The 24,408-nt window shown below is 45.6% G+C and overlaps 2 protein-coding genes across 4 annotated transcripts in view; one reads left to right on the plus strand and one right to left on the minus strand.

Annotated features, from left to right (window-relative positions):
* The first annotated feature begins 37 nt into the window (after positions 1-37).
* Positions 38-16,069, plus strand: armc8 (armadillo repeat containing 8). Of its 3 annotated transcripts, XM_040148483.1 has the most exons (22): positions 38-321; positions 2,009-2,085; positions 4,832-4,903; positions 5,696-5,838; positions 5,953-6,050; positions 6,690-6,782; positions 6,878-6,958; positions 7,080-7,155; positions 7,231-7,321; positions 7,425-7,485; positions 7,609-7,809; positions 8,253-8,348; positions 8,448-8,530; positions 9,005-9,086; positions 9,288-9,374; positions 9,964-10,056; positions 10,353-10,502; positions 11,394-11,489; positions 11,770-11,865; positions 12,087-12,159; positions 13,052-13,145; positions 13,243-16,066. In XM_040148483.1, exons 1-22 carry the CDS (start codon positions 277-279, stop codon positions 13,274-13,276), a joined length of 2,022 nt encoding a protein of 673 aa, XP_040004417.1. In that variant the 5' UTR covers positions 38-276; the 3' UTR covers positions 13,277-16,066. The 3 variants fall into 3 exon arrangements, with proteins under 3 accessions (XP_040004417.1, XP_040004416.1, XP_040004418.1); XM_040148482.1 differs by having other exon boundaries at positions 7,080-7,321; positions 13,243-16,069; XM_040148484.1 differs by lacking the exons at positions 13,052-13,145; positions 13,243-16,066 and adding an exon at positions 12,636-13,014.
* Positions 16,070-16,133: 64 nt separating this feature from the next.
* The window catches only part of kcnh3 (potassium voltage-gated channel, subfamily H (eag-related), member 3), a 128,239-nt gene continuing 119,964 nt past the window's right edge, over positions 16,134-24,408 (minus strand). The window contains exons 12-15 of the mRNA XM_040148481.1: positions 20,959-21,215; positions 20,494-20,594; positions 20,315-20,367; positions 16,134-18,731 (exon numbers count right to left, since the gene is read on the minus strand). Of these exons, the coding sequence (XP_040004415.1) occupies positions 17,748-18,731; positions 20,315-20,367; positions 20,494-20,594; positions 20,959-21,215 (1,395 nt within the window). The 3' untranslated portion in view covers positions 16,134-17,747. The remainder of the gene's footprint in view (positions 18,732-20,314; positions 20,368-20,493; positions 20,595-20,958; positions 21,216-24,408) is intronic.

Genomic DNA, 24,408 nt, shown 5'->3' on the forward strand with positions numbered 1-24,408 from the left:
CACGTTTATAAACAAAATTCACGTCATTGACAAATCCACGGTCTGTAGGACAGCTCGCCAAGTTATCGCTGTTGCTTTTTCTCGTATAATCTGCGGCCAGGAATCACGGCGCAGCCCATACAGGACCATAAGGCCCCGTTTCAATCATAACGCTAGCGGGGAGCTGTGTTTCTGAGCCGCAGTTACTTTTTTTTAAAAGCCGCTCACAGCTGCTCTGGGGGGCGGAGTGTCTGCAGAGTGCTGCGCCGATTGGGGCGCTCAATCGGGGGAAGAGAGATGGCGTGCTTGTTGGAGGCCCCTCTCCGCATCAGTGTGCTGTCTGTGAGTGTCACTCTCATAGTTTCAAGTAGCATTGTGAGATTTGTAGTGTGCGAACTCCAGCAGTGGGTGGTTAATATCATTTGATCAGTCAAACTGTGGGGGCTTATGTCTTCTGTTAGCCTGCAAGCTAAGTTATAGGCTTTGCAACATGTAACGCTGGAGCGGTGCGCCTACGTAGCTGTTAGTGAGAAGGGTTTTCATCCTGACCTTGCCCGGACGGGCGGGAACGTTCTAAATATGCGGAGGGATGCATGTGGTTAATGGCCGTTCGCCCCGTCGGTGTGTGAATTAACACAAAACAAACGAATGTAGTAGCTGTCAGTGTCACTCGGAATGAGTTAGCAGCTAACTGCTAAGTGGCATTGCTGTCACCACTATTCGTAGTGAAACAAGCCAAACACATTTAAAGGGTGCATAATACAGAGTGGAAAAGACGTTACAGGACAGGGTTTTTTTATTCCAACCATCCGATGTTACCTTCCCTTTTTCGCTGCAGTTTGCTCATTACAATAGCAAACTTAACGTTGTTACGCTAACTAACGTTAGCTAACCACTAGCATACGGTTAAGCTAGCGACGCTAGCGTCACTCACTGGTTGCCTACCTCCAGGAGTTTTCACAGGGTAAAATTAGCTCTGTCATTAGTCGAAAGTCTAGCAAATGGTTAGTTTGGTATTGCAATTTAGCATAACAGGTGATAGTGGCTAAAGTTAGCATTAAATTGGCAGCGAAAACGAGCTTACTCAGATCGCAACAGTGAAACGCCCCCACGTTAGGTCCATGCAGAAAGAGGACTGTTACAGATACTCTTAGATATTATGGTAGCTTATGCTTTATTAGGCCATCGATACCTTGTGAAACGCCAGCAGCTCCGTCTTTGTGTGTATTGTATTTTTCTGATAAACATTTAGGATTAATACAATTCATGCATATCAAAGTTGGTTTCTAAACAGATTTTCTAAAGGCAGGTTTACGCAGGTACAGAATGTGCTGAGCACCTGGCCAGCACCATGTTGGCACCAGAAGCCAGTGGTATCAACGTGTTGTCAGCTGGGTGAGGTTTAGTCCTCTAGGGTCAGGTGGAAAGTTCTGGTTCTGCTGTCAGTGATATAAACAAAGTTTCCTGGTGTCACATGCAGCCACTGGGTGCCATATCCGACAGCGTTTACAGGGTCCTGGTGCCATGCTTCCTGCAGTATGTCAGTGTGCATGGCTGTGGGTCTATCAGTGTTAAAAAAGCCTTTAATTTAGTTAAATTATCAAAAATCAATGACTGAAAACTATATTTTATTGCTATTTTTCTAATATTTTGGAGAGCTTGATATTCCAGCTACAAATAATCCTGATTATGCAAACATTCAGTGGGATCCAAAAGTCTGAGACACTTTCCCACTCACTTGAATGGGAACATTGTCTCGGACTTTTGGAACCCACTGAATAGTCCGTCAGGCTGTATCTGTAAGCTTTTTAACTTTAGTTTGCCACCAAATTGACCTTAAAATGTAAAAAAAATAAAATAAATAAAGGGTCGTAAAGTATGCTAAAATCCCTACATTGTATTTGTTATTTTCTGTTGTGTGTGTATATGTGAGAGAGAAACTGAGCAAGGTACAGGTAGCCCTAGCTTTAAAATTTTGATGTCCGTGAATTTTGTCACTAATGTGTCTGTTATATTTGTCCTCATGCAGGAAGTCACTGCCACTAGTCGCCATTATGTTGACAGATTGTTCGACCCCGACCCACAGAAAGTGCTGCAGGGAGTCATGTAAGTTCAGCAGCACTTAATTTGTATATGTTGACTTCCCTTGTGCCAACGGGGATAGGATCTACAGAGTTTGAACTAATTCTTTTGCAGTAAATGACAGCCTGTCCTTTTGCTATTACACCAGCCAGCCTACTGGAAGAAAGTGGACTTTATTCAGCCAGTGCATTTCAGCAAGGCGGGATTTTTTATTTTTTTAAATTTTTTGAAAATTTTTCTTTTTGGATGAACACTGATGAATGTCCTGCGCTGAAATGCCTTGGTTGAATAAAGGCTACACTCTTCCTGTAAGTCAGTTGGTGTTGCTGAAATGCCTTTCACAGGTTGTTGAATACATTTTCTAATAAACTTACCAGTTCGAATACTGCACAGAGAAAACATTACTAACGGTGGTGTTCCTTTACCAGCATGACCTCTTTGTTTACATGCATAGCCTTTCGTGTAAGGTTCTATTTCAAAATGCATTTCACTGTCCAGTGTGACTTCATATCTTTCTCTCTCCCCCTCTCTCACTCTCACTCTTGGTCTCGACTGCAGTAATCTGGACTTTGACTATTACATCGTTATTTTTAACTTCTGAGGAGACTAGCTCTGGTTACGGCTTGCAGCGCTCCACTAGCCGAGCACCTGACTGACTTGACTGCTTGATATACAGCTGTACTTTTCCACTAGCCTCACTCACCTGCCATTTGATATCATCTGGGGCACTTGCAGAGCAGGGGAAAGGCTGCACAGAAAAAATATAGTGAACACTAATGAACATGCTCATTCTGTGTATAAGTAGTACATCTGCTTGATGTAAACCTTCTCTGTTCCAATTTGGACATGTCGGTCCGGCTGATCTCTTTCTGCCTAGTGTTTTTATACCTTATTAGATGATTTAGCTCATGGCTTCTGCTGCGCTGCATACTGTCCTCACAAATCTTTGTACAGTCTGACTACCATTAGCTAAACTTTTATTATCAAGGGACACCACTGGGTGAAATGCGGCTTTAATGAAACAAAATGTGCCGTATTTAAACAGAACTTTTATTCTAACTTTTACAATAACAGTTCCTTTTTTTTCTGACCTACTGCAGTATTACGTCACCGGTTACTCTACAGATTATGGCCCATAACGTACACCGTAATTCTTTCCAATTAACAGTTTAATTTGTTGTACTAATGATGTACCACTGTGCACCAATACATACACTCACCGAGCGCTTTATTAGGAACACCTATACACCTGCTTATTCATGCAGCTATTGAATCAGCAAATCGTGTGGCAGCACTGCATAAAATCCTGCAGATACAGGACAGGAACTTCAGTTAATGTTCACAGCAAACATAAGAACGAGGAAAAAATGTGATCTCAGTGATTTTGACCGTGGCAGGATTGTTGGTGCCAGACGGGCTGGTTTGAGTATTTCTGACACTGCTGATCTCCTGGGATTTTCACGTACCACAGTCTATAGAGTTTACTCAGAATAGTGCGAAAAACAAAAAATATCAAGCGAGCGGCAGTTCTGTGGTCGGAAACATCGTGTTGATGAGAGAGATCAGAGGAGACTGGCCAGACTGGTTGGAGCTGACAGAAAGGCTGCGGTGACTCAGATAACTGCTCTTTACAACTGCGGTGAACAGAAAAGCATCTAAGAATCCACAATACGTCAAACCTTGAGGTGGATGGGCTACAACAGCAGAAGACCACGTCAGGTTCCAGTCCTGTCAGCCAAGAACAGAAACCTGCGGCTGCAGTGGCCACAGACTGCCCCAAAACTGGACAGTTGAAGCCTGGAAAATGTAGCCTGGTCTGATGAATCCGGATTTCTGCTGAGGCAGCTGATGGTAGGGTCAGAATTTGGTGTCGACAGCATGAATCCATGGACCCGACCTGCCTTGTGTCCTCAGTCCAGGCTGGTGGTGGTGGTGGTGTAATGATGTGGGGTTGTTTTCTTGACACACTTTTGGCTCCTTAATACCAATCAATCATCGTTTGAATGCCACAGTCCATCTGAGTGTTGTTGCTGAGCATGTGCTTCCCTTTATGGCCACAGTTTACCATCTTCTAATGGCTATTTCCAGCAGGATAATGCTCCAGGTCAAAAAGCAAAAGTCGTCTGAAGCTGGTTTCATGAACATGACGATGACTTCAGTGGCCTCTCGAGTCACCAGATCTGAATCGAGTAGAAAAACCTTTGGGATCCAGTAGAACAGGAGATTGGCAGCATGAATGTGCAGCTGACAAATCTTCAGAAATGATGTGATGCAATCATGACAACGTGGACCAGAATCTCAGAGGAAAGTTTCCAACATCCTGTGGAATCCAGGCCATGAAGACCTGAGGCTGCTTTGAGAGCGAAGGAAAGAACTAACCAGTATTAGTATGGTGTTCCTAATAAAGTGCTCAGGGAGTGTACACTTAGGTAAATTAGAACAAGGTGTGAAGTTGGGGAAAACAAACATCAGATTTTGCTCAGTAGGTCAAACTGTACCCTGTTATTTTAGAATAGGTACCTTGTAGCTCCCAGATTGTTTCCCCTTTATTCCCTAACTTCAGATCTTTTCCCCTTGTACCTACATGTGTGTATCAGTATGTACTTTACTGATATACTGGTACACCGCTACTCTGTGAATTGGAAAGAATTGTGATGTAGGTTGGCGGGCCGTGATCTAAAGCGGGATCTAGCGAAGTACATTTGTCACAGTTGCTTCAAATACTTTACCAAGAGGGGACCTCTCTGTGTGCCCATGTCTGACTTCACAGTGACATGAAGAATGCCGTCATAGGAAACAACAAGCAGAAGGCCAATCTGATCGTCCTCGGAGCTGTGCCGAGGTAAGTCTCTGCACGCCATTCCACTTCTTACCTCTTAGTCTCTCTTTCTACCCCCCACTTTCTTACCTTTTTTTAAAAAATTTTATGTAAGTGCACTCAAGAGAACGACACGACATTGTTGGTACACAAGATTCTTATGTAAAGTCATCAAGATCTAAATTCAATCCATACCACCCTGTTCACCACGCTCACCACGCTCTGTTTCCAACAAGAACAAGTTGTCCCTTGTTATACACTGCTCCCAAATTCATCGATCTCCCAAGCCCAAGCAGTTCAAATATCGATAACGGAGCCCATCACTCGCGTGGCACTCGCCATAGCACAAGACCCTGGGCACCCCCTTAAACCATTTTTCGCTCTATACCAATCTGGTTGCAGATGTATAAAATTCAGAGGGAAAAGGCACATTTTAGTAGAAGTTTTGTCCCCCTCTATAGCTCATTAATCACCTCAATTATACGAGAAAAAGCAACAGCGACAACTTGTATTCCATACAAATGTTTCTATGGACGAATGCAAAAGTATTCGTATTCTAGAGTTACACATAATACAAACTCAACAGAGAAAAATTTCCACTTCTATCCATCCATCCATGAAAAATGACATTGTCACAGCAACACAAACTTGTAGTGCAGAGTAATCCATACCATACAGAATTAAAATACCACAGAACTGTCAAAGCTATAGAGTATAACTTTCTATCATCAACTTCCCTTCACTTCTCAGCTTATTGGCACCTTTTACAGGAATTTTTCTTCAGTGTGTGATCGTGTGTTTGTTCATTGGTTCCAGGCTACTATACCTGCTCCAGCAGAGCTCGTCCAGTCTGGAGCTGCGGACCGAGTGTGCTGTTGTGCTGGGCAGCCTAGCCATGGGCACAGAGAACAACATCAAGTCCCTGGTGGACTGTCACATCATCCCTGCCCTTCTTCAAGGTTGGGGCACACACATATTGTCACGCATGCAAATACTCACTGCAGAGGACAACAGCCTTGGCGACTTGCTTGGAGACACCGATCTAAACAACACTTGTGTTTTTCTGCTCACAGGTCTCTTGTGTCCAGACCTTATCTTCATTGAAGCTTGTCTTCGATGCCTCAGAACGGTCTTCATCAGTCCAGTCACCCCTGTGCAGCTGCTTTATACTGTAGGTTGTCTTGTACACGTTCTGCCTGCTGTACACATGAGCAACAATGTGATTTTGGACCTAACTTTTCTGATTAGCAAGCACACTGAATGCAGACTACCATTCTCAGTGTTTATGAAATTAGCCATTTAGCCTTTTATGCTGTTGTCCTTATTTTTGTTCCTGCGCGTGTAACAGTGTAGCATAACATACTCTAAATTTAGCCTCTTGTGCACAAAATGCTATGCCTCAACAAACTAAAATATTTAGATGTCACAAAACAATGGAGTTTACAGTGTACTAATAAAACTTTAAAGACACATCAATACATTTTTGGCCTCTACGTTGCTAAGACTCAGCCCTTCAACAAATGGGCAGGCTGTGAAACCAGAGGAGAGAGCTAAAAGAGGCAGAAAGTTTAAATCTCAGCTGTTTTGGTACCGTGAGCCACCCTTTCACATCACACAAACATTTGGTTCAGTAATACCATCACAAATATCGATCAGTGCAGATTTAAAGGCATAAAGCCCAAGTGTTTACTGTGGCATTTGAAACACATAAATTCATGCCGAGTCCGTGCTGTACGCTAACTGTATATTATAGCAAGGACAAGGCCAATTCTAACTAACCTTTTTTTCTTTTCTTTTTTTTTTTTTTAAGGACCCCACTGTGATTCCCCATCTAATGTCTCTACTGAGCCGCTCGCAGAGAACCCAGGAGTACATCACACAGATCTTCTCCCACTGTTGTAAGGTATTTGTTGGTATTTGGACACACACAAACACAGTGGAGCGGAGCACACTTGAAGCCAGACCACGATTCATTGATGGGATGTTTATTGTCTGCAGACCCCAGAGCACCAGACGGTTCTGTTCAACCACGGTGCCATCCAGAACATTGCCCCTCTGCTTATCTCACCCTCTTATAAGGTATATCGCTGTCCCTCTGTGAATGTTTATACAGTACGTATGCAATCGAATGATACAACTTTTAACATACTAAGTTACTTCTTTATATCATTCTCATCTTCCAACCTCATTGCCTCTCCAGGTCCGGATGCAGGCGTTAAAGTGTTTCTCAGTCCTGGCCTATGAGAACACTCAGGTCTCCATGACACTGGTGAATGGTGAGGAAATCTCTCCTCTCTTCTCTTCTCTCCTCCTCTCTCCTCAATCCATTTATCTGCGTTTTCTGTTGCCAGTGCTGGTGGATGGTGAGCTGCTCTCTCAGGTATTTGTCAGAATGATGCAAAGGGATCAACCCATTGAAATGCAGCTAACAGCAGCCAAATGGTGAGTGATGTAAACCCATATTAATTGTCATTCATTAATAATATATGACTATATTTCCTGTGTACTTTTTCTTCCAATGCGATCTCCTCTCCTTCTGTCCCAGTTTAACATACATGTGTCGAGCGGGTGCCATTAGGACAGACGACAGCTGCATAGTCCTAAAGGTCAGGCTTTCCTAAGACCTCTGCACCTCTATTTATTATTATTATTATTGTTGTTTTTTATCATTATAATATCAGCAACACGTATTTATGTACTGTACATATGACTTTCCGTCTTTCATCCAGACCCTGCCGTGCCTGGTGCGAATGTGCAGTAAAGAGCATTTGCTTGAGGAGAGGGTGGAGGGTGCAGAGACGCTGGCCTACCTGATGGAGCCCGACGTGGAGCTGCAGAGGATCGCCAGCACCACCGACCACCTGGTGGCCATGCTGGCCGACTACTTTAAATACCCCAGCTCTGTGTCTGCCATCACAGACATCAAGAGGGTGGGTCAGTGGGCCTGGGATGGCCCTTTTTAATGTGACGTGATTTTAACGAGGTGAAAAGGGGTGTGTGTTAGGGCTGTGTCATTAGACTGACACGACAAAGAGTCTGTAGCCCTGCCAGCGGCACTATGAGGCTGTGCTTTGAGCCTAATGCTAATATCAGCATACTAACATGCTCACAATGACAGGGCTAACATGCTGATGTTTAGAAGGTACAGTGTTTACCATCTTAGTTTGGTGTGTTAGCATGCTAACATTTGCTAATTAGCAGTAAAGACAAACAACAGCTGACACTGATGTAAATGTTAATTTTAATCAATGCATTTAATGTATCAAAACTTTAAAATTTTGATTTAAAAAAAAAAAAAAAAAAGTTAATTTAATTTGTATCACTTGTTGATGTAATGCACCAGTTCACTTCCTCTCCACGCTGTCATTTGCAGCTGGACCATGACCTGAAACATGCACACGAGCTGAGACAAGCTGCTTTCAAACTCTACGCCTCACTAGGCTCTAATGACGAGGACATCCGCAAAAAGGTGATCTTTCCTTGGGTGTTTTATTGTTCCTACATATAATTTTGTGCAGACATGTTTACTCTCTTTACACATCGTGTCCTTCTATTTTTTTTTCTTCAGATCACAGAGACAGAGAACATGATGGACAGGATAGTCAGTGGCCTATCAGAATCCAGCATTAAAGTCCGCTTGGCGGCTGTCAGGTACGGTGTGAAGCGAGTCTCTTTGACCCGCTCTCCTCGACGTCCCGCCCTGACGATACCACACTGACATGGACATGACTCGTCAGTCCTTTTAGTCCCTGTACCAAGAATTTAACAAACATTTGTGAAACAAAATGAAGTTCTACAAAATCTGACGAGCTTTGAATTTATATTAACTTTAACTTTGACTATCTGAATTGTGTCATGAGACGGGATGTATTTCTTTACAATTTGTAATGAGGTCTTAAATGACCAAAATGAGTTTTAGTGAAATTTTAGGATATAAAAATGCTGTTGATCCGAATATTATGATAATATCATATCTGAGAGCATCAGACCAAACTTTTAAATGGTTGAGTTTCTACTAAATATCATGCAGCTGTGATTAAACCTTCCCCTGCTTGTGAGTGTGTCTGTCTGTTCATATTTATTTATTTTTTGGTGTTTTTTTTTTTTTTTTTTTTTTTTGTCCAGGTGTCTTCACAGTCTTTCGCGATCGGTGCAGCAGCTGAGGACCAGCTTCCATGACCACGCAGTGTGGAAACCCCTCATGAAGGTCAGTGGAGGTTGAAGGACATTAACTTAGTGCATACAGCAAAGCGCATCCCTGTACATATTTGTAGGGGAAGAAATTGTATTTGGATACTTGTCACGTTACTCGACAAGTATCAGCTCTCAGACTGGATGTGGCAAAGTGTGTGAATATGAAAAGACATAATAAACACTGAGTATCATGGTGTGTTTCTGTTGTATGTAGCTGTTGCAGAACGCCCCGGATGAAGTCCTGGTCATGGCCTCCTCTACACTATGCAATCTACTGCTGGAGTTCTCACCCAGCAAAGAGGTACACACACATTATCACACACTCGTACATAAGGAGATTAGGATGCATTTATTTAAAGAGGCTATAATCAATGTCTCTAAATAACAGTTCATCAAATGACAGTGTGACAACAATGTTACAAAGTGAAAGCGGTCACTTGTAGTGATGAACCTACAGAGAATTGTCACTTGATTCTGCAGCTCCCCTCGGCTTTACGGAGTTTTATAGAGAGTTTAGAGAAACAGCTGTAAAAAAAGCCTCTGTCCACTACCTGCTAGGCAGCAAACAGCAGACAGACACAGTCAGACACCAGCTGGTGGACACAGTGGAGCATTTAGCAGCTGAAGAACCAGATATTTCCCTCAGGTGCTGGTGGAGACCAAAACCAGAGCTAAAAGAGTTTCATTATTGGACATTAGGTGAGCAGAGACACAAATCTAAACGAATCATAATGTTGTTCTGTAACTGCTGGGTTTGTAAATGAGCAACTGTTTACTAATGATGTGTTCACAATTTGTTTCCACTGCCTCTAAGTGGCCAAACAAATCAGTTATTGCAGGTTTAATATTGAGACCAATTGTTTCATCATCATCAATTGTTTTATCTGCAGCCCATCCTGGAGTCAGGGGTGATTGAATTACTATGCAGTCTGACCCAGAGTGACAGTCCTGCACTGAGGGTCAATGGGATCTGGGCCCTGATGGTAAGAGGAGGATTTGAAGTCTTATCTACTTGTAGGCTTTATATGACCACCAAAATCCTGGAAAGTTCATTGAATTTGAAACTTGGTTTCAGTGGCTGTGAATGTTTACGTATAATATGTTTACATACATATTTTTCTTGTTCTTTTTCTCCATCTGCAATGTTAAACACTCACTAACCACTGTCATGTTTAAAGTAGTACGTATTCAGTTGTGTTTTTGATGATCGTTGGTTAAAACAAATCCATCAAATAATTTTGTCCATGATCATTTCAGTACAAAACTTTTGTGTGTTAAGAACATGGCGTTCCAGGCAGATCAGAAGGTGAAGGTGGAGATTGTTCGGTGTTTGGGTACAGAACAGTTGTTCCGTCTGCTATCAGACCCCGACACCAATGTGCTGATGAAGACTCTCGGTTTGCTGCGCAATCTGCTTTCAACACGCCCGGTGAGACACTCAAGCATGATAAAGAAAGCGAGAATTAAAGCAAGTAAAAGCCTTGTTTTTTTTTTTTTTTTCTGTTTACCACAGTGAACACTACACAGAATGTAGTCAGTGACATGACCAGTGGTATTGTCCAAATCCAGTTCATGAAAACATTTTGAGTGACTGCAAAGAAAACACCTGCAGGAGCAAAGCGGCAGGAGCAAAGCATCACTCTCTTTGGTGATTCAGTGCCATAACACGTCTACACACTCACTGGCCCCTTTTTTAGGTAAACCTGTACAATCTGACGCCATCCAATACAACAGCTCTGCCATGCCGCTTTTACAGACATGTACATTTTCAGTTTTCAATTTTTTTTATCTTTGTTAACACTGTCAGAAAAGTGATAATTCTACATAGTGGTTGTACAGGACTGCATTATATTGTGAGGTGCTTCTAATAGTTTGTCCACCACATTTACATACGAGGGGGCCTAACAGTAGAAAACCTTTCCAGTACAACCTTAATAATAAAGATAAAATAGAATGATCACCTTTCACCAACAACAGCAAATTTATAATCTTCATAATAGTCGAAGTTATGGCAGAGCTGTTGTATTGGATTGCATTGGACTGTACAGGTGTACCTAATAAAGTGGCCACAGAGTGTAGACTGTCTTGGTTTGTAGTTTGCTTCTTCAAATGTTCTGTTCATTGCTGCGGTCAGAGATTCCCCTGAGGGCTCTTATGGCATGTCACAGTAACTGACCTTCGCGCCGACCTCGAATGCTCCAAACTTTCTTACCTACTCTGTAGATATTAATACACGTGACCCGGCATGTGCTGAATTTGCATAATTTCGCATACTGATTCTCTCCTGCTCTCCCTCCACTCTTGCCTGTCATGTTTTCAGCACATCGACCAGATCATGAGTTCTCATGGGAAGCAGATCATGCAGGCAGTGACCCTCATCCTGGAAGCAGAGCACAGTATAGAGGTCAAAGAACAGGTGAGCTCTCGCTCTGCTTCATGCTTACTAATGGTTTCCTTACAGAGTTCAACCTACAGCTGCATGAAAAACCTGCATTGCAGACTAGTTTCAACATTACATGATTACAGGCTGTCCGCTTGGGGTCAGTCTTTACTCACTTGGGCACGTCCAGTGTTGTCGTGGCATTTGTAGAACTGGGAGTCCACCAGGGAGAATCAGTTGGCTCCCCCCCGAATCACAAAAAAACAAAAGGTTGAAATATCGGCACTGATCTAACACAACTCTCCTCATCCGTCAGACGCTGTGCATCCTGGCCAACATCGCAGACGGCAACACAGCCAAGGAGCTCATTATGACCAATGACGACATGCTCCAGAAAATCAAATACTACATGGTAGTGTGTATGAAAACATCTACTGTGGTTCACCCTTGTTCTGTTTATCAGATCAAATGTTTGTTGTTGTCGTTGTTGTTGCAGTAATATTTTGTACCAACTGACGACTACACTATTAACTATTAACATTTTAATTGAGGCTATGTGACCTGTGTTTTGTTTTTTGTTTTTTTCTGCTTTTCCGCCCTTGTAATTTTTCTGACTTTCGCTTGTTCCCACAGGGGCATTCAAATGTGAAACTGCAGCTCGCTGCCACCTTCTGCATCTCAAACCTTATCTGGAATGAGGAGGACGGTAAGGGCCACACTACGCAACTGAGAGTAGGATTAAAGAGAGGGGCTGGGCTCAGAGAGAAGAGGAGGAGGATGTGAGGAAAGCTGAAGTTCTGTCATTTCAAGTGTTGTAGGTCTGAAGGCATATTCACATTACAGTGAAAGCAAGGTTCCGGCACTGTGCGATCCGTCTTGCTTGGTGCAGTATTTTAGGGCTGCAAATGACGATCATTTCAATTACGGATTAATCTGAAGATTGTATTTTCTATTAATTGTTTGGTCAGTGAAATGTAAAAAAAATTGTGAAAAAATGCCAGTCACAGCTTTGCAAGGTTAGGTCTTCAAATGCCTCGTTTTCTGACAAAAAGTCCAAAATCCACAGGCATCTAGTTAAGTTTTCTGTATCAGTATAAATATGTTGCGGTTGTGTTGATCGATCAGTCGGCTAATCGCTTCAGCTCTGCAGCATTTACCACTCCGGTTGAACTTTGTGTGCAGTCCCGCTTTTCTCGGCGCCTCGCGGACCTCTGCACCACACCGCGTATGCAGTGAAGGGGGAGGCGGTTTTCTGCGATGATGCGAACACACTTTGAGAGAGAGAACCTCCTCCTCCAAACCTTGCCACTTCACTGTCCGCTCAGTTCCCAGATCAACCCCTTGCTCTTGCCTCTGCAGTACATGAGATCACGTGGCCCCTGCTCTGGACGAAGATGAGAGATACATCTTTTAGACGAAAAGTGGACTCTGTTTTCTACAGAACGCTTAGATTATGATGCATTAAACATCTAAAGAAATTACAAAGCGGTTTATGGCATTTTTTTTTGGAACTCTGACCACCTGGCCTTGGTTCATTTCAGGGAGGCGCACGGCTGAAATGATGTCGTTTCCCTCTCTGCTTTTTCATGTGACACCAGGTTCTCAGGAGCGTCAGGACAAGCTGAGGGAGATGGGCTTCGTGGACATCCTACACAAACTCAGCCAGGCCTCTGACCCCAACCTCAGTGACAGGTGGGCCAGAACAGATAATCATACAACACAGAACATTCTCATTAGACACCTGCTAAATTGCTGAGCAGGGCTGACTGACTGTGTGTGTGTCTCTCAGGGCGAAGACGGCGATGCAGCAGTACCTAGCATGACTACAGCGGGGAGAGATCCTCTACTGCCAGCTTAACTAACAATCGTCGGGAGGGACACTTGCCATTGGTTCTTTTGTTTTGTTTAATCTTGAGGCTTGTTTTGTTGCACAAAGACACCTTTTTTGGACCTGTGGCCGGCCTCCCTGCACCTCTCACCCACCGCCCAATAGCACCGCCTCAAAAGTTTTGCTCACTCCAGATCTTACTTGGAGACTCTGAGACCGTGGTTGTTGGGGAAATCAACGATTTGGAGGGTTTCACTTGTTACTTGTTTTTCTTTTTTTTTTTTTTTTTCTTCCTTCAAGGACAAAGTGAAATTTTTCCGTTTGTGACTTTGTGATTTAAGATTTGCAAATTTTTTTTTTTTTTTTTTTCTCTCTTGGCCTCGTTCTTTGGAGCACAGCAGCCAGACACCAGCGCCGCCTTGGTGCTTTTTGGACTCCCGATCGTGGTCTCAGAGGACCGGACTACGAGGTTTGACACGAGAGCACGGCTGTTGGAGAGCAGAGCTTCCCAGTTTTATTTTTTTAATTTTTAACTAATATTACTATTAATATTAATGTTTCCTTAAGGCATCGCAAGTAAGGACACATTTGGAGAAACATAGACTGCCTATTTTGAAATTTTGGGTGTTTTCTTTTTTTGTGGATACATACCTCGTAAATATATAAATATATATAAATATAAACATAAATATATATTTTTGGATTTTTATTTTCCCTGACCCTCTGTTTGTTTTCATTCACTCTCGCTGAACCATGATTCTCAGCACAGTATGGTGAATCCATTGCAGTCTGATTCAAGTATGTATCTGACTTTGAACATGGTTTGTAGAGGTGAATAAGGAAAGGAAATGTAATTCCCCCGATTTTCTTCCTTTTTTTTTTTCTTCACCTTTGAGGTTCTGCGTGCACTGGAGCCCTTCACTTTTTTCCACTCTCCTTATAATCCCAATGGGAAATTTAGTTCCAGAGTCGATAGCACTAACGCTGACCTGCCCAGTTACTCAACAGGCAATGGGTTCACAGAACGCCAGAGATGAGACGATGCACGTATCCGCACACCTCTCATGAACAAGACTTAATGTCTGTTGCTGTTTCCTAATTCTCTGCAGCCCCTCTTTTGTGTATGTCAAAAGGGACGAATTCCCAAGCTTCTGGGTTTCTTTCCTCTGATGTGTTTTGAGACGTGAGTGAGGACAGAGTAGATGCAAGGAATAAAGGAAGAACAATTTGAGACTGGCCCCTGGAGGGTAAAAGCACTACGTGCAGCCACAGCAGCAGAATCAAGAGCTACATTGTGTTTCATCCCTCTATCATATAATTTCTTCTCCCGTCAGGATGTTTCTAGAGTGTTGTTCCCTGGCATTTCAAACCTTACCGAAGCTCTGATAGAATGAATGTTACCGTTGGAAAATATATGCAGACCTGAAGAAGGATTTCCTCCGTGTTGTGTCTTATTTCTAGGGTCCTTGTAGTTAAATAGCCATTGAGTTACAGTTTTGTTTCACCTTAAAAACCAGTCTGAATCAAAGCAGAGAACCGTGTTTAGTCCTGCGCTTTAGCCTCTGCCATCAGATGTAGCAAAGGATCAAATCCCGGTTAAAGTTTCATTTCTCTGCTCCGTCGTTTCCACGGGAATTCCTGTTCTCTCATCCACCGTCTAAACAAAGGGTTTTAAAGAAGGGTTGATTGTTGAGGACGCAGTTTGTGGTGCTGTTGAACTGCGCTGCAGTATACAAAGCTGTTTGCTACTTAGCCTACCCCCACTGGTGTAAACGGGGTGGACAAAATAATAGAAACACCTGTCCATATGGTGCGATACAGCTCAGCGGCACCACAAACTGCAGCCTCCGACATGGTCATGGAGTTGAATCAGCACCTCCTCTGAAACCGTTTCAACACAAACAGAACATTACAACCTCCGTGAAGGGCGGATCCATTGCAGGACTGCTGGAGAAGACAGCATCAGTGTTAGCTTGGTGTACCTGATAAACTGGCAACTGAGTGTACAGAAGCACAGTGCACTTCACATTCAGTTTGTATTGCAGCTAACGGTTGCATAGCCTGAGTTTGGGCCTCTCATGTACCACTGAGTTCCAGTCACAGAGGTAAAGATCCGTTTCTCTTAAATCTTAATACCCAGTGATAATTGAAAAACCTTTTGTTAAAAAACTTTATCTGTTATATTTGTCTATTCTGCAACTTTCTATTTATTTAATATTTACAATAAATAATGCATTAATATTTTTCTTGGATTTTACAAAAAAAGCATGGACATGTCTTTTCGAACTACGTGGATCAGGAAATTGTGGGTTCCAACTAATAATCAATTAATCGTTTGACCTGTAAAATAGTGGAAGACTCCTGTTACAATTTCCCACAGACCAGTTGTCTTGTTTTGTCCAAAATCCATAGTTATGTAGTTTGCTATCGTGTGACAAAGAAAAGCATCAAATCCTCACATTCGAGGAGGCGGAAACCGCATTTGACATTTTTGCTTAAACATTTGAAACGGTTATTCAATCCTCCGTGACTGTGATGCGATGCTGATACATGAGACGCACAACCCGGGGCTGAGGGTCCCCAAAAGCAGCACAGGAGTCTGACGGTTTACAAAACAACACTTTTTTTTTTTTTTATTGTTGTACAGTATGTAATCCTGGTAACGTTTTTATGTAACAGCAGTCTTTTAATAAAATACATCTGAAACCCAACACCCCGTTAGCCCTCGGCCCTCGACAGCTCAAAAAGCAGGCACATTCCTCATGCAAAAAAGCTGTGACATGCATTTGATTTAAAACCCTTTTATGTACCCAAGCCCCCCCGCCCCACCCCCCGACCCCAGAGTAACCCACAGACATCGATGGGAGTTCGCTTTCAGTGTGTAAACGGTCCAGGTCGTCCCTTCCCCTGCTCCCCTTACAGAAAATAGAGACCAGAAATCTGACTGTCTATATTACAAGTACCGTGGTGCACAAAGCACCTCACCAAAACAAATAAAAACTAAATGCACAGAAGTCCCGAGACTTCCGCAGGGATGCAGCCTGGGTACTGTAGTTTTCGGGGTTTGGCTGTTGTCGCGTACCAAGATAAAGCTCGGTGGATGGCAAAGGGGGTTGTGGATGAAGATGACGATTACGTGCATGTTCAAGATGCAGTGTGTGTGTGTGTGTGTGTGTGTGTGTGTGTGTGTGTGTGTGTGCTACATAAGAATTGGGAAGGTTATGCATTTAATGCGTTTAAATAGTAAACCTTCCTCCCCAGCCTGTTTCTGTTTGATCTCCCAGACGTGCAGTATATTTCCTCATCGCTTTCATTAACAAAAATAAATAAATACATGCCCCAATAAATAAATGAGTTCAGTTCAATTTTAGATAAAAGGTGCAAGTGGCGATGGCTTTCTATTCTAAATTTTGATCCAAATGCTTGCCTGTAATTAACAGGTGAAGGACTTTGGGGAAGTCTGTGTCTTTTATGTGGAGAAGGCACGAATGGCTGGTTGGCTAAAGCTCAGGAGTGATGTGGGAGTTTGCTATACAATCTGATAGGCTGGTTGTAAACAGTCATGATGGTGATAAACAGTGACATGTTGGTGTTGTCGATGATACTGGTGTGACTCTGCACTTCTTCCATAAATCTCGCTTTTGTCTTTGGCACACAACCCGACCACTAGCCCAGATGTGACTAGACTGCGCACGTCAAGCCTCTTTTACGGGGACAGAACATGGGGAGTTGAAACCAGTTTGAGCGTCGTCTTCGCGCCTTGTGCGAGTGATGGGCGTGGGTATGACTCTGAAGGGGCGGTTTATCTCCTCCAGCCCAGAGGCACACGACCGCATCCCGATAATCCCGCGGACGAAGCAAACTGGCTCAACGGGTGAGGTGACCTGATCTGATGTGACCGGGACTGAATCAAGGGCTTACATTCCCAGTCTCAGTGCAGTGGCTCGGATATCTGGCCCGGGTAAAGACGTGTGTCCCGCTGAGATATGTGTGTTTGTACCTGCCCTTAGTAGAGGAGGAGACGTCCGTACTGAGTCTAAAAAGCAACGATTGTATGTTCAGCCAGCTGGAAAGAGCTATATTAGGCTCCAGAGATCAATGGAACCGGTTAAAAGGATGTGCTCTGGTCCTGAGTCCCAGTAGCTGCGTGGAGCGAGTGTTGATACTGTAAGACAACTTGTGCTGTTGTAGTTCTGTGGTTCGCCAGTGTAGAAAAGTACTCCTTCACACTGACTTGCTGACAGCTGGCACTGCGTCTCGGCCTCGCAGGTGTCTTTCTGTTTACCTGTCTCTCCTTGTAGCATTTCTGTGTGAAATGGAGCAGCTGTCTGTTTCCCATCGGTTCTCTTCCCATCATCCTGCTGCCACTTTCCCTGATCTGAACTCTGTCGTTCCGCTTTTTCTGTAACTCTTTCATTCTCTGCTACGTTATTCTCATCTCTCACTTTTGCTCAGTTTGAACCCATTCATAACGCTGGCTCCTCTTCATCGATGAAGCTGATGTGCTCTGTGGAGGACCTCCCCTCCTCCACCTGTCGTCCCCACTCCTGCATCTCCAGCTCCTGGCGATAAGTGAAAGGTCCGGCCTGCCCGTGGCGCAGCTGCGACCTACACCCAGCTGGACTCTGGGTATCTCCCTGCCTTCTCCTTGCAGTAACAAAGTCTAGAGACACGGGCAGGGAGAGGGTGGAGGGATGGAGGGAGAGGGCGGGGGATGCGAGAGGGACGGAGGGGGAAGGCCTCAGCCGATGGCCTCCAGGGGAGGAAGTGAGCGATGGGGGAGCTGAGCAGTGGGAGGATGGGGGAGGAGGCGTGTCCTGGGAGGGAGGCGGGGGGAGCAGGCCTCTGCTGGAACAGCTGGCAGGTCGGGACGGGTGGGGGCCTTGGCAGGGGGAAAGGGTTGGTGAGGACGAGAGAGACACGGAGAAGGAGAGAGAAGGTGAAGGGGTGTGAGAGGCCAGGGGAGGCTGGTCCTGCGGCGAGGGCAAAAATATCCCGTAACTGGAGGAAGTGCGGAGGCTTCGCAGGGCTGGGGATCCCTCGGGAAGACTATCCTCGGGCGGGGGAAGGTCGGAGTCTACGGGGGCCTTGATTTTGCCCCCTGGGGATCTGGACGGGGGCTGTGGCGACGCAGAGGGAGACGAATTAGGCCTTTTTGGTGAGTGAGGAGTTGGGAGAAGGCATCCTGGCAAATCCACGCCCTCTATGTCTCCACTGTCCAACAGGGAATGAGTGTCGGGCCTCTCGAGGGAGCAAGGCGTGGCGGGGTGTGGCGCCGCCAGACGGGCGCTCGTGGACAGCTGGCCGGCACTGCTAGGAGGCGGGGTTAAATTTGGCATCGTGGACATCAGGATTGGCTGCGGTGCTGTTTGGAGGAGGGGCTTGAGCAGGCGTGTCATTTCCTGCAGCTCCTGACTGAGCTTGGAGACTTGTTTTGAGAGACTGTTCATCTGTGGGACAACGAGAGGCACAGTGTGAACACACACACACACACGCACACACAGAGGTGGGATTAGCAGGGACGCTTAGAAAAATATCTGACAAGGTTGATCCTTATTTGCATACACAATGTCCACAGACAGCAACACCATTCATTAGACTGTTAAACCTGAAAGAGCCTGTGCCTCTGCTAAGCAGGCGCAGTCCCTCCAAATCTGTCGTTCTAATCCATTCAATTTCCACTGAATCTAATTTGCACGTGGAGCTGGATCTGCAACAAGACAGACACGGCGATGATACACTGTCGTGCCGGGTGGTCGATGCCGCCCAGGATTTTGAACACATACGTGCTGTGCGGCACGTTCACAACCTCGTACACGGATGCGAACTTCAGTGCAAACTTGCAAGTGGGTCAGACTCATGACCGCCGAGTTACTATAAAGCAATCACATTTTCCCAGTGGTGGAGGAAGTGCTCCGATCTCTTACTTGAGTAAAAATACTCCATTACAAGTAAAATCCTAGCATTCAAATCTACCTGCACTAAGTAAAAGATCACTGGTATTATCAGCAAAATATACTTAAGGTTTCTCATTCTGAGGACAAATGGCCCGTGTGGGTGTTTTTAATACGATACGTGGTTATTGGATTGTTAGGACTGATGCATCGGTGTGTAAGAAGCACATCACCGTTGTGGCGGCTCGAGGTGGAGCTGGTTTTAATCACCTCAGAAACAGCCGGTAGTTTGGTCCGGTGGTTCCCAACCTGGGGGGTCGGGCCCCCTGTAAAGGGCCACCTGATCAACCTGGGGCAGGGGTTTAAAAATCTCTTTTGGGCTCACCTATATACAATGGCGGAAGAGGAGCCCAGATTTTTTACTTAAGTAATATTAACAATATTCGGAAAATACTAAATGCCACAGAAATTTCACTTTTCTATAACCTTTTCTTTTTTCTTTTTTTAAAATTGCATAATTTAACCTTTAAAAAGCAGTTTTAAATGAAACCACCTGAGACGTCTGGAGGGGAAATGTCTGTTTGGTGGAACCCGTAAAAATCCGAGATGTGACAAGCGGCCCCGCGAAGACACGGCCGTGTTTGTGGGAGGTCACAGGTTGGGAAATGCCGCCGCTACTAACTACAGCTGTCAGATGAACGCAGCGAAGTGAAAAGTACAATACGTATAAAGTGGCATCAAATGGAAATACGAGTAGGCCAAAACTGCGCTTAAGTACAGGGCTTGAATGAATGTCCTCTTTCCACCTCTGCCTTAATATTTTATGCACTGTACTGAATTTGCAGAAGAATGGGTGGAATGTGCATAAGCAGCAATGTTTTTAGGCAGAAACATGACTCCAGTAATTGAAGACTGAACCGTAAAACTATCGGGGGGGGGCTTTGCTCACTGTATAATCCACGTGGCTCGGGAGTCATGAGCGGAATGAAAAGTGCTTGATAAATGACGTCTTTTCTTCCGAGCCCATTGCCCAAACAAACCTCTTACTCGCAGGTAATAATTAGAGCCTCGTGGCAGGTGTGTAAACATGCATCATCATCGTCATCACGTATCAACAACATCAACTCAGCGCTGCTCACCTCCTCAGTCAACTTCGACACGCTGTGCCGGATCTCGGAGTGCTCCCGGCTCCCTGCAGCCAACACAAACAAACAGGCAGGAACATCAGTCCCTGGGAACAACAACAACAAAAATGAAAGCCTCCCTCTTCCCGAGACAGAGGCTCAGATGCTGCTCTGCGCGTGCCGCTGTGCGTTACCTGGGGACGGGGAGGGCGGTGGCGCGGGCGACGGGCCGGGGCTGAACTCAAACTTCTGCGATGAGGTGGAGTTGCTCTCGGTTTCGATGCCGTCCACGAATCTGTGCAGAGAGGAGGGATGGGAGGTAAGAGAGGGGGGCACAGGGGAGGACTGTGCGCCTCAGAGGAGGAGGGAAAAACTTGGCGGGCGCTGGTTACAGTTGCGTCCCAGACATTTAAAGCCCCCTCGGTCAGCAGCTTGTGTTCACTCACCACTGCGTTAGACAGGGTGTTATTAATCTCACACACACATCATCGTAGAGTGTGAAAACCTGCACACCTTCCAACAGCGGCCCCATGCCATCCACCGGGGCATGGTTGCCATGGCAGCCAGACACCAGCGCTGCTGCGCCAAGCTGCATCCAGCGCAGCGGTTCCTCTACCTTCTCTTTCCAAGTGACCCGTGTGTGTGTCTGTGCGCGTTACCTGGGGCTGAGCTCCGGCGGCGCGCTGCTGAAGCTGACCACCGGTATCTGCAGGGTGGTGGGGCGCGAGTGCTCGGAGGGAGCGCGGAACGGCCGGGGCGGCAGCAGAGGGGAGCGCAGGGGCGAGTTGAGCCCCCTGCTGAGACGCAGCGGGGAGCGAGGGGCGCGGGACACCGAGCTCTGCTCCTCGTCGCCCTCCTCGTCCTCGCGGATCGAGGGCAGCTTCTTCACCAGGCCGCCGTTACTCTCCCAGTCCGCCTGAGGGAAGGAGAGAGCGACCCCAGTGTGAGTGGGACCTGACAGCAGTGGAGAGGTGGGGCTCGAGCGCAGTGGTGGTAATGAGAGTGCAGTGAGGCAGCTGCACCAGTGGGTGGCAGACCAACACCGGGTCTCGTCCCTCTCTCTACCGGTGAACATTAAATGATTGACGTGGCCTAGTGCACTCGCATCCCTTCAGTTCAACACACTCAGAGGATGTGAGGAGACACGTCTCTTCCAGACGCTTAAGCTTCATGGATGAATCATCTAGTTAATTTCTATTCTTTTTTTTTTTTTTTCTAAAGGTTTCTGAGCCCCCTGTTCTTTCGTAGTTTGCCTTCACTTTGGCCGCCAGCAGTTGTGGATGTACTCGAGTGTAGAGATGATATCGAGCGCATTTTGTTCCCGGGTGATCAGATCTTTGTGTCGGCGGTTTCAAATACTCACAGAACAATCCAACATCCCAATTTTTCATTTCCTCCTTCGTGTCATTATTAGTGCCAGATTTCAGACCTCTGCATGGCAAAGAGCTCAGTGCTGGCCCCCTGTTCAAGATGTTTGTCCAAATGAAATATTGGCTGGATGAGACTGTTTTTACCTCATCTCAGCTCATGGGGTTTTTTTTTTTTTTTTTTTTTTTTTTAAATCCTTTATTTTATCAGATTTGTTTTCTTTTGTGTGTGTGTGTCTATCAACCTATTAACCCCGAGTGATTTATCACTCACCCATAAATAAATGCGAGAGGAGCTGGCAAAGGTGTTTTACAGTTGTGACTTTAAAATACGAAGCTGACAATACGAGCAACTACTCATAAGGGCTTTAAGAGTCTGGGCCATGTTTCAAGCTTTTCCCGTCAGCCTCGAGGGATTTAGTCAGATGAGAAAACGTTAGAAAGCGAAATGGAGAGGCTTCTAATGACGACTTTAATTCCGATTATTTCATTTTTTCTTCTGGGTGAATATTGTTTTGCCTCCGTCTTCGCCAGACTGTAACAGAGAAGCCTGTCGTGGTACATTTGATACAGACTGCTGCATTTGACTTTTCCCCATCACTTTCTCTTAAGCAGAGACACGCAGGCACACATACAAATCCCCCCGGCAGTCACACTCTCCCGACCAGGTCCCCGTCAGCCATGTCCCGGCTTGCGGATTGAATAATTTAGGCAGTCCTCGATGTGAACGCCGGGTCGCTGGGACTTCCAGAAAACGACTGGCTCAACAAAACGGGACTTTGTCTGCGATCAGACGAGAAAAATGTGCAAGTTGAAGGTCTTAGCACCGAGCAGGCAACGGAACGCACGCTATTGAGAAAAAGGAGAGCAGGCAGGAAAATCTCAGTTTATCGTGGCAGATGGGGCTCGGATGTTTGCTGTGAGTGGGTGGTGCTGGTGTGACACAAACTTAATAGGATAGAGCCAGGATTTTAGAAGCCCACCTCACAATGTATTTTTGATTAGCCACAAAAGTGGCTGTAATATTTTCGGATTATTATTTAAATGATTTTCATTTGTTCCTGTAACTACTGTGGTATACGTATTCACCATTTTACCGCCAGCATTATAACGTGCATTATGGTCTCCTCTGTGCTTTGGTCTGACTTTACCTACACATTCAAACAAATGCCATCTACTTTACAGTGACTACAGTATCCATGCACACCGCCATCCTCCCATACTGGCCTCAAAATAACAACATCCCTCGTCCCCTAATAGAGTGAGTGGTGCAGTGAGTAATGACTGTATTTCATATCTCATCATGCAGACAAGCCAACGCCCCTCCGCTTTCCCCCTGCTCTCTCCTCTCCCTTCAATCAAGTCTCTCTCTTTTCTCTCCCTCCCTGCCTGCTCAGCATTCTCTCTCTCCTTTTCTTTTTTCTCCTCCTCCTCCCCCACCGCCCTCCTCGCAGCCAACCCCCCCCCCGTGCCACTGTAATGTATTTTTAGCCCTCTTGTTCTAATATTAGCTCCGGCTCCGGAGGAAAGCAAGGAACGCTCAGCGACCGGGGGGGGTGGGGGGGTGATAAGCGTGCACTTGCCTCGTGTCGGTGTGCGCCCGTCTGTGTGTGTGAGCGCGTGGGCGTAGTGAAGTTTGCATCGAGCGTTTGTGCGTGATCGAGTCGGGCTGTGTGTGCGGGCACGCGCGCAAGTGGCTGCGTGCGTGCGTGAGTTCGTCTCTGCATGTGCATGCATGTGCGTTTGTTTGGTATGTGCAGGTGCAGGCAATATGTTGTTCTCCGCGTCGTGTTTCTGGCGCAGAGATTTAAAAGAGAGAAAAAAAAAAACACGAGCCCACGTGGTACAAAACATGCTGTAACACCCCCCTCCTTCTGTAGCACAGCTCAGTGCACCAGGTCGACCGGTCGCTCTTGCACATTGGATTGTTTTGCCCAAGGCTCCAGGGTCATGAGAGTCAGTCCGCGCCCTGCAAATCAGCAGGGAGGGACACTGAAAATGGAACCGTCGCTTGGACGATGGATCTTTTGCTTTTCTCATCTTCCTTGCTTAGGGAACCTTTTCCCACATTTGGCGCCCCGATTTTTCAATTCCTTCTGTCCCTCTTCCTCCATAGCATCCTTTTTTTTTGTATTTTTCATTAAGCCTACACCTGCCAACATGCCTGCTGTTTGTTGCTATGAACATCATCATTCATCCTTGGAGACTGCCTCTTGAAGTATTTGTTTACTGAGCAAGGAGGTGCTAGACATCTACAGGCTTTATTCTTCTCTATTCTAGTCTCGCCTTTCATGCAAACACACTCTCCTGGGTAAGTGGTACCAGAGGGGTCGTGCATACATAACCGGGATGGACATCTGCAGCCCAGACCTGAGATATGGGCAGGAGCTCGAGCATGTGGAGTCGTGCTTCCCCTAAATACTGCTACAGATGCACGCTGGCACATTTGCACACCACTCACACTCTGCGGTAAGTGTGCTGTGCCCTAGAGAAACAAACGGCACTGCAGTGGGAGAGGAGGTATGTGAGGAAGAGCAGAAAAGAAAACGAGATAGCCAAAGCCCCCCCCCCCTTCTTGGCTGGCTGGGCTATTTATATCGAGCAGGATCCAATCTTAGCAGCAGCTGCGGGGGACACAGCCAGTCAGGGAGAACCCGTGCTTCCCCCCTGCTCTATTTTTAGCAATAGGACAGCTTCAAACAGCAGCACTGAGCTATTCTTGTCCCTGTGCTCTGCTCCCTC

This window comes from Xiphias gladius, chromosome 16 (assembly GCF_016859285.1).
Source record: "Xiphias gladius isolate SHS-SW01 ecotype Sanya breed wild chromosome 16, ASM1685928v1, whole genome shotgun sequence".
Classification (NCBI taxonomy): domain Eukaryota; kingdom Metazoa; phylum Chordata; class Actinopteri; order Istiophoriformes; family Xiphiidae; genus Xiphias; species Xiphias gladius.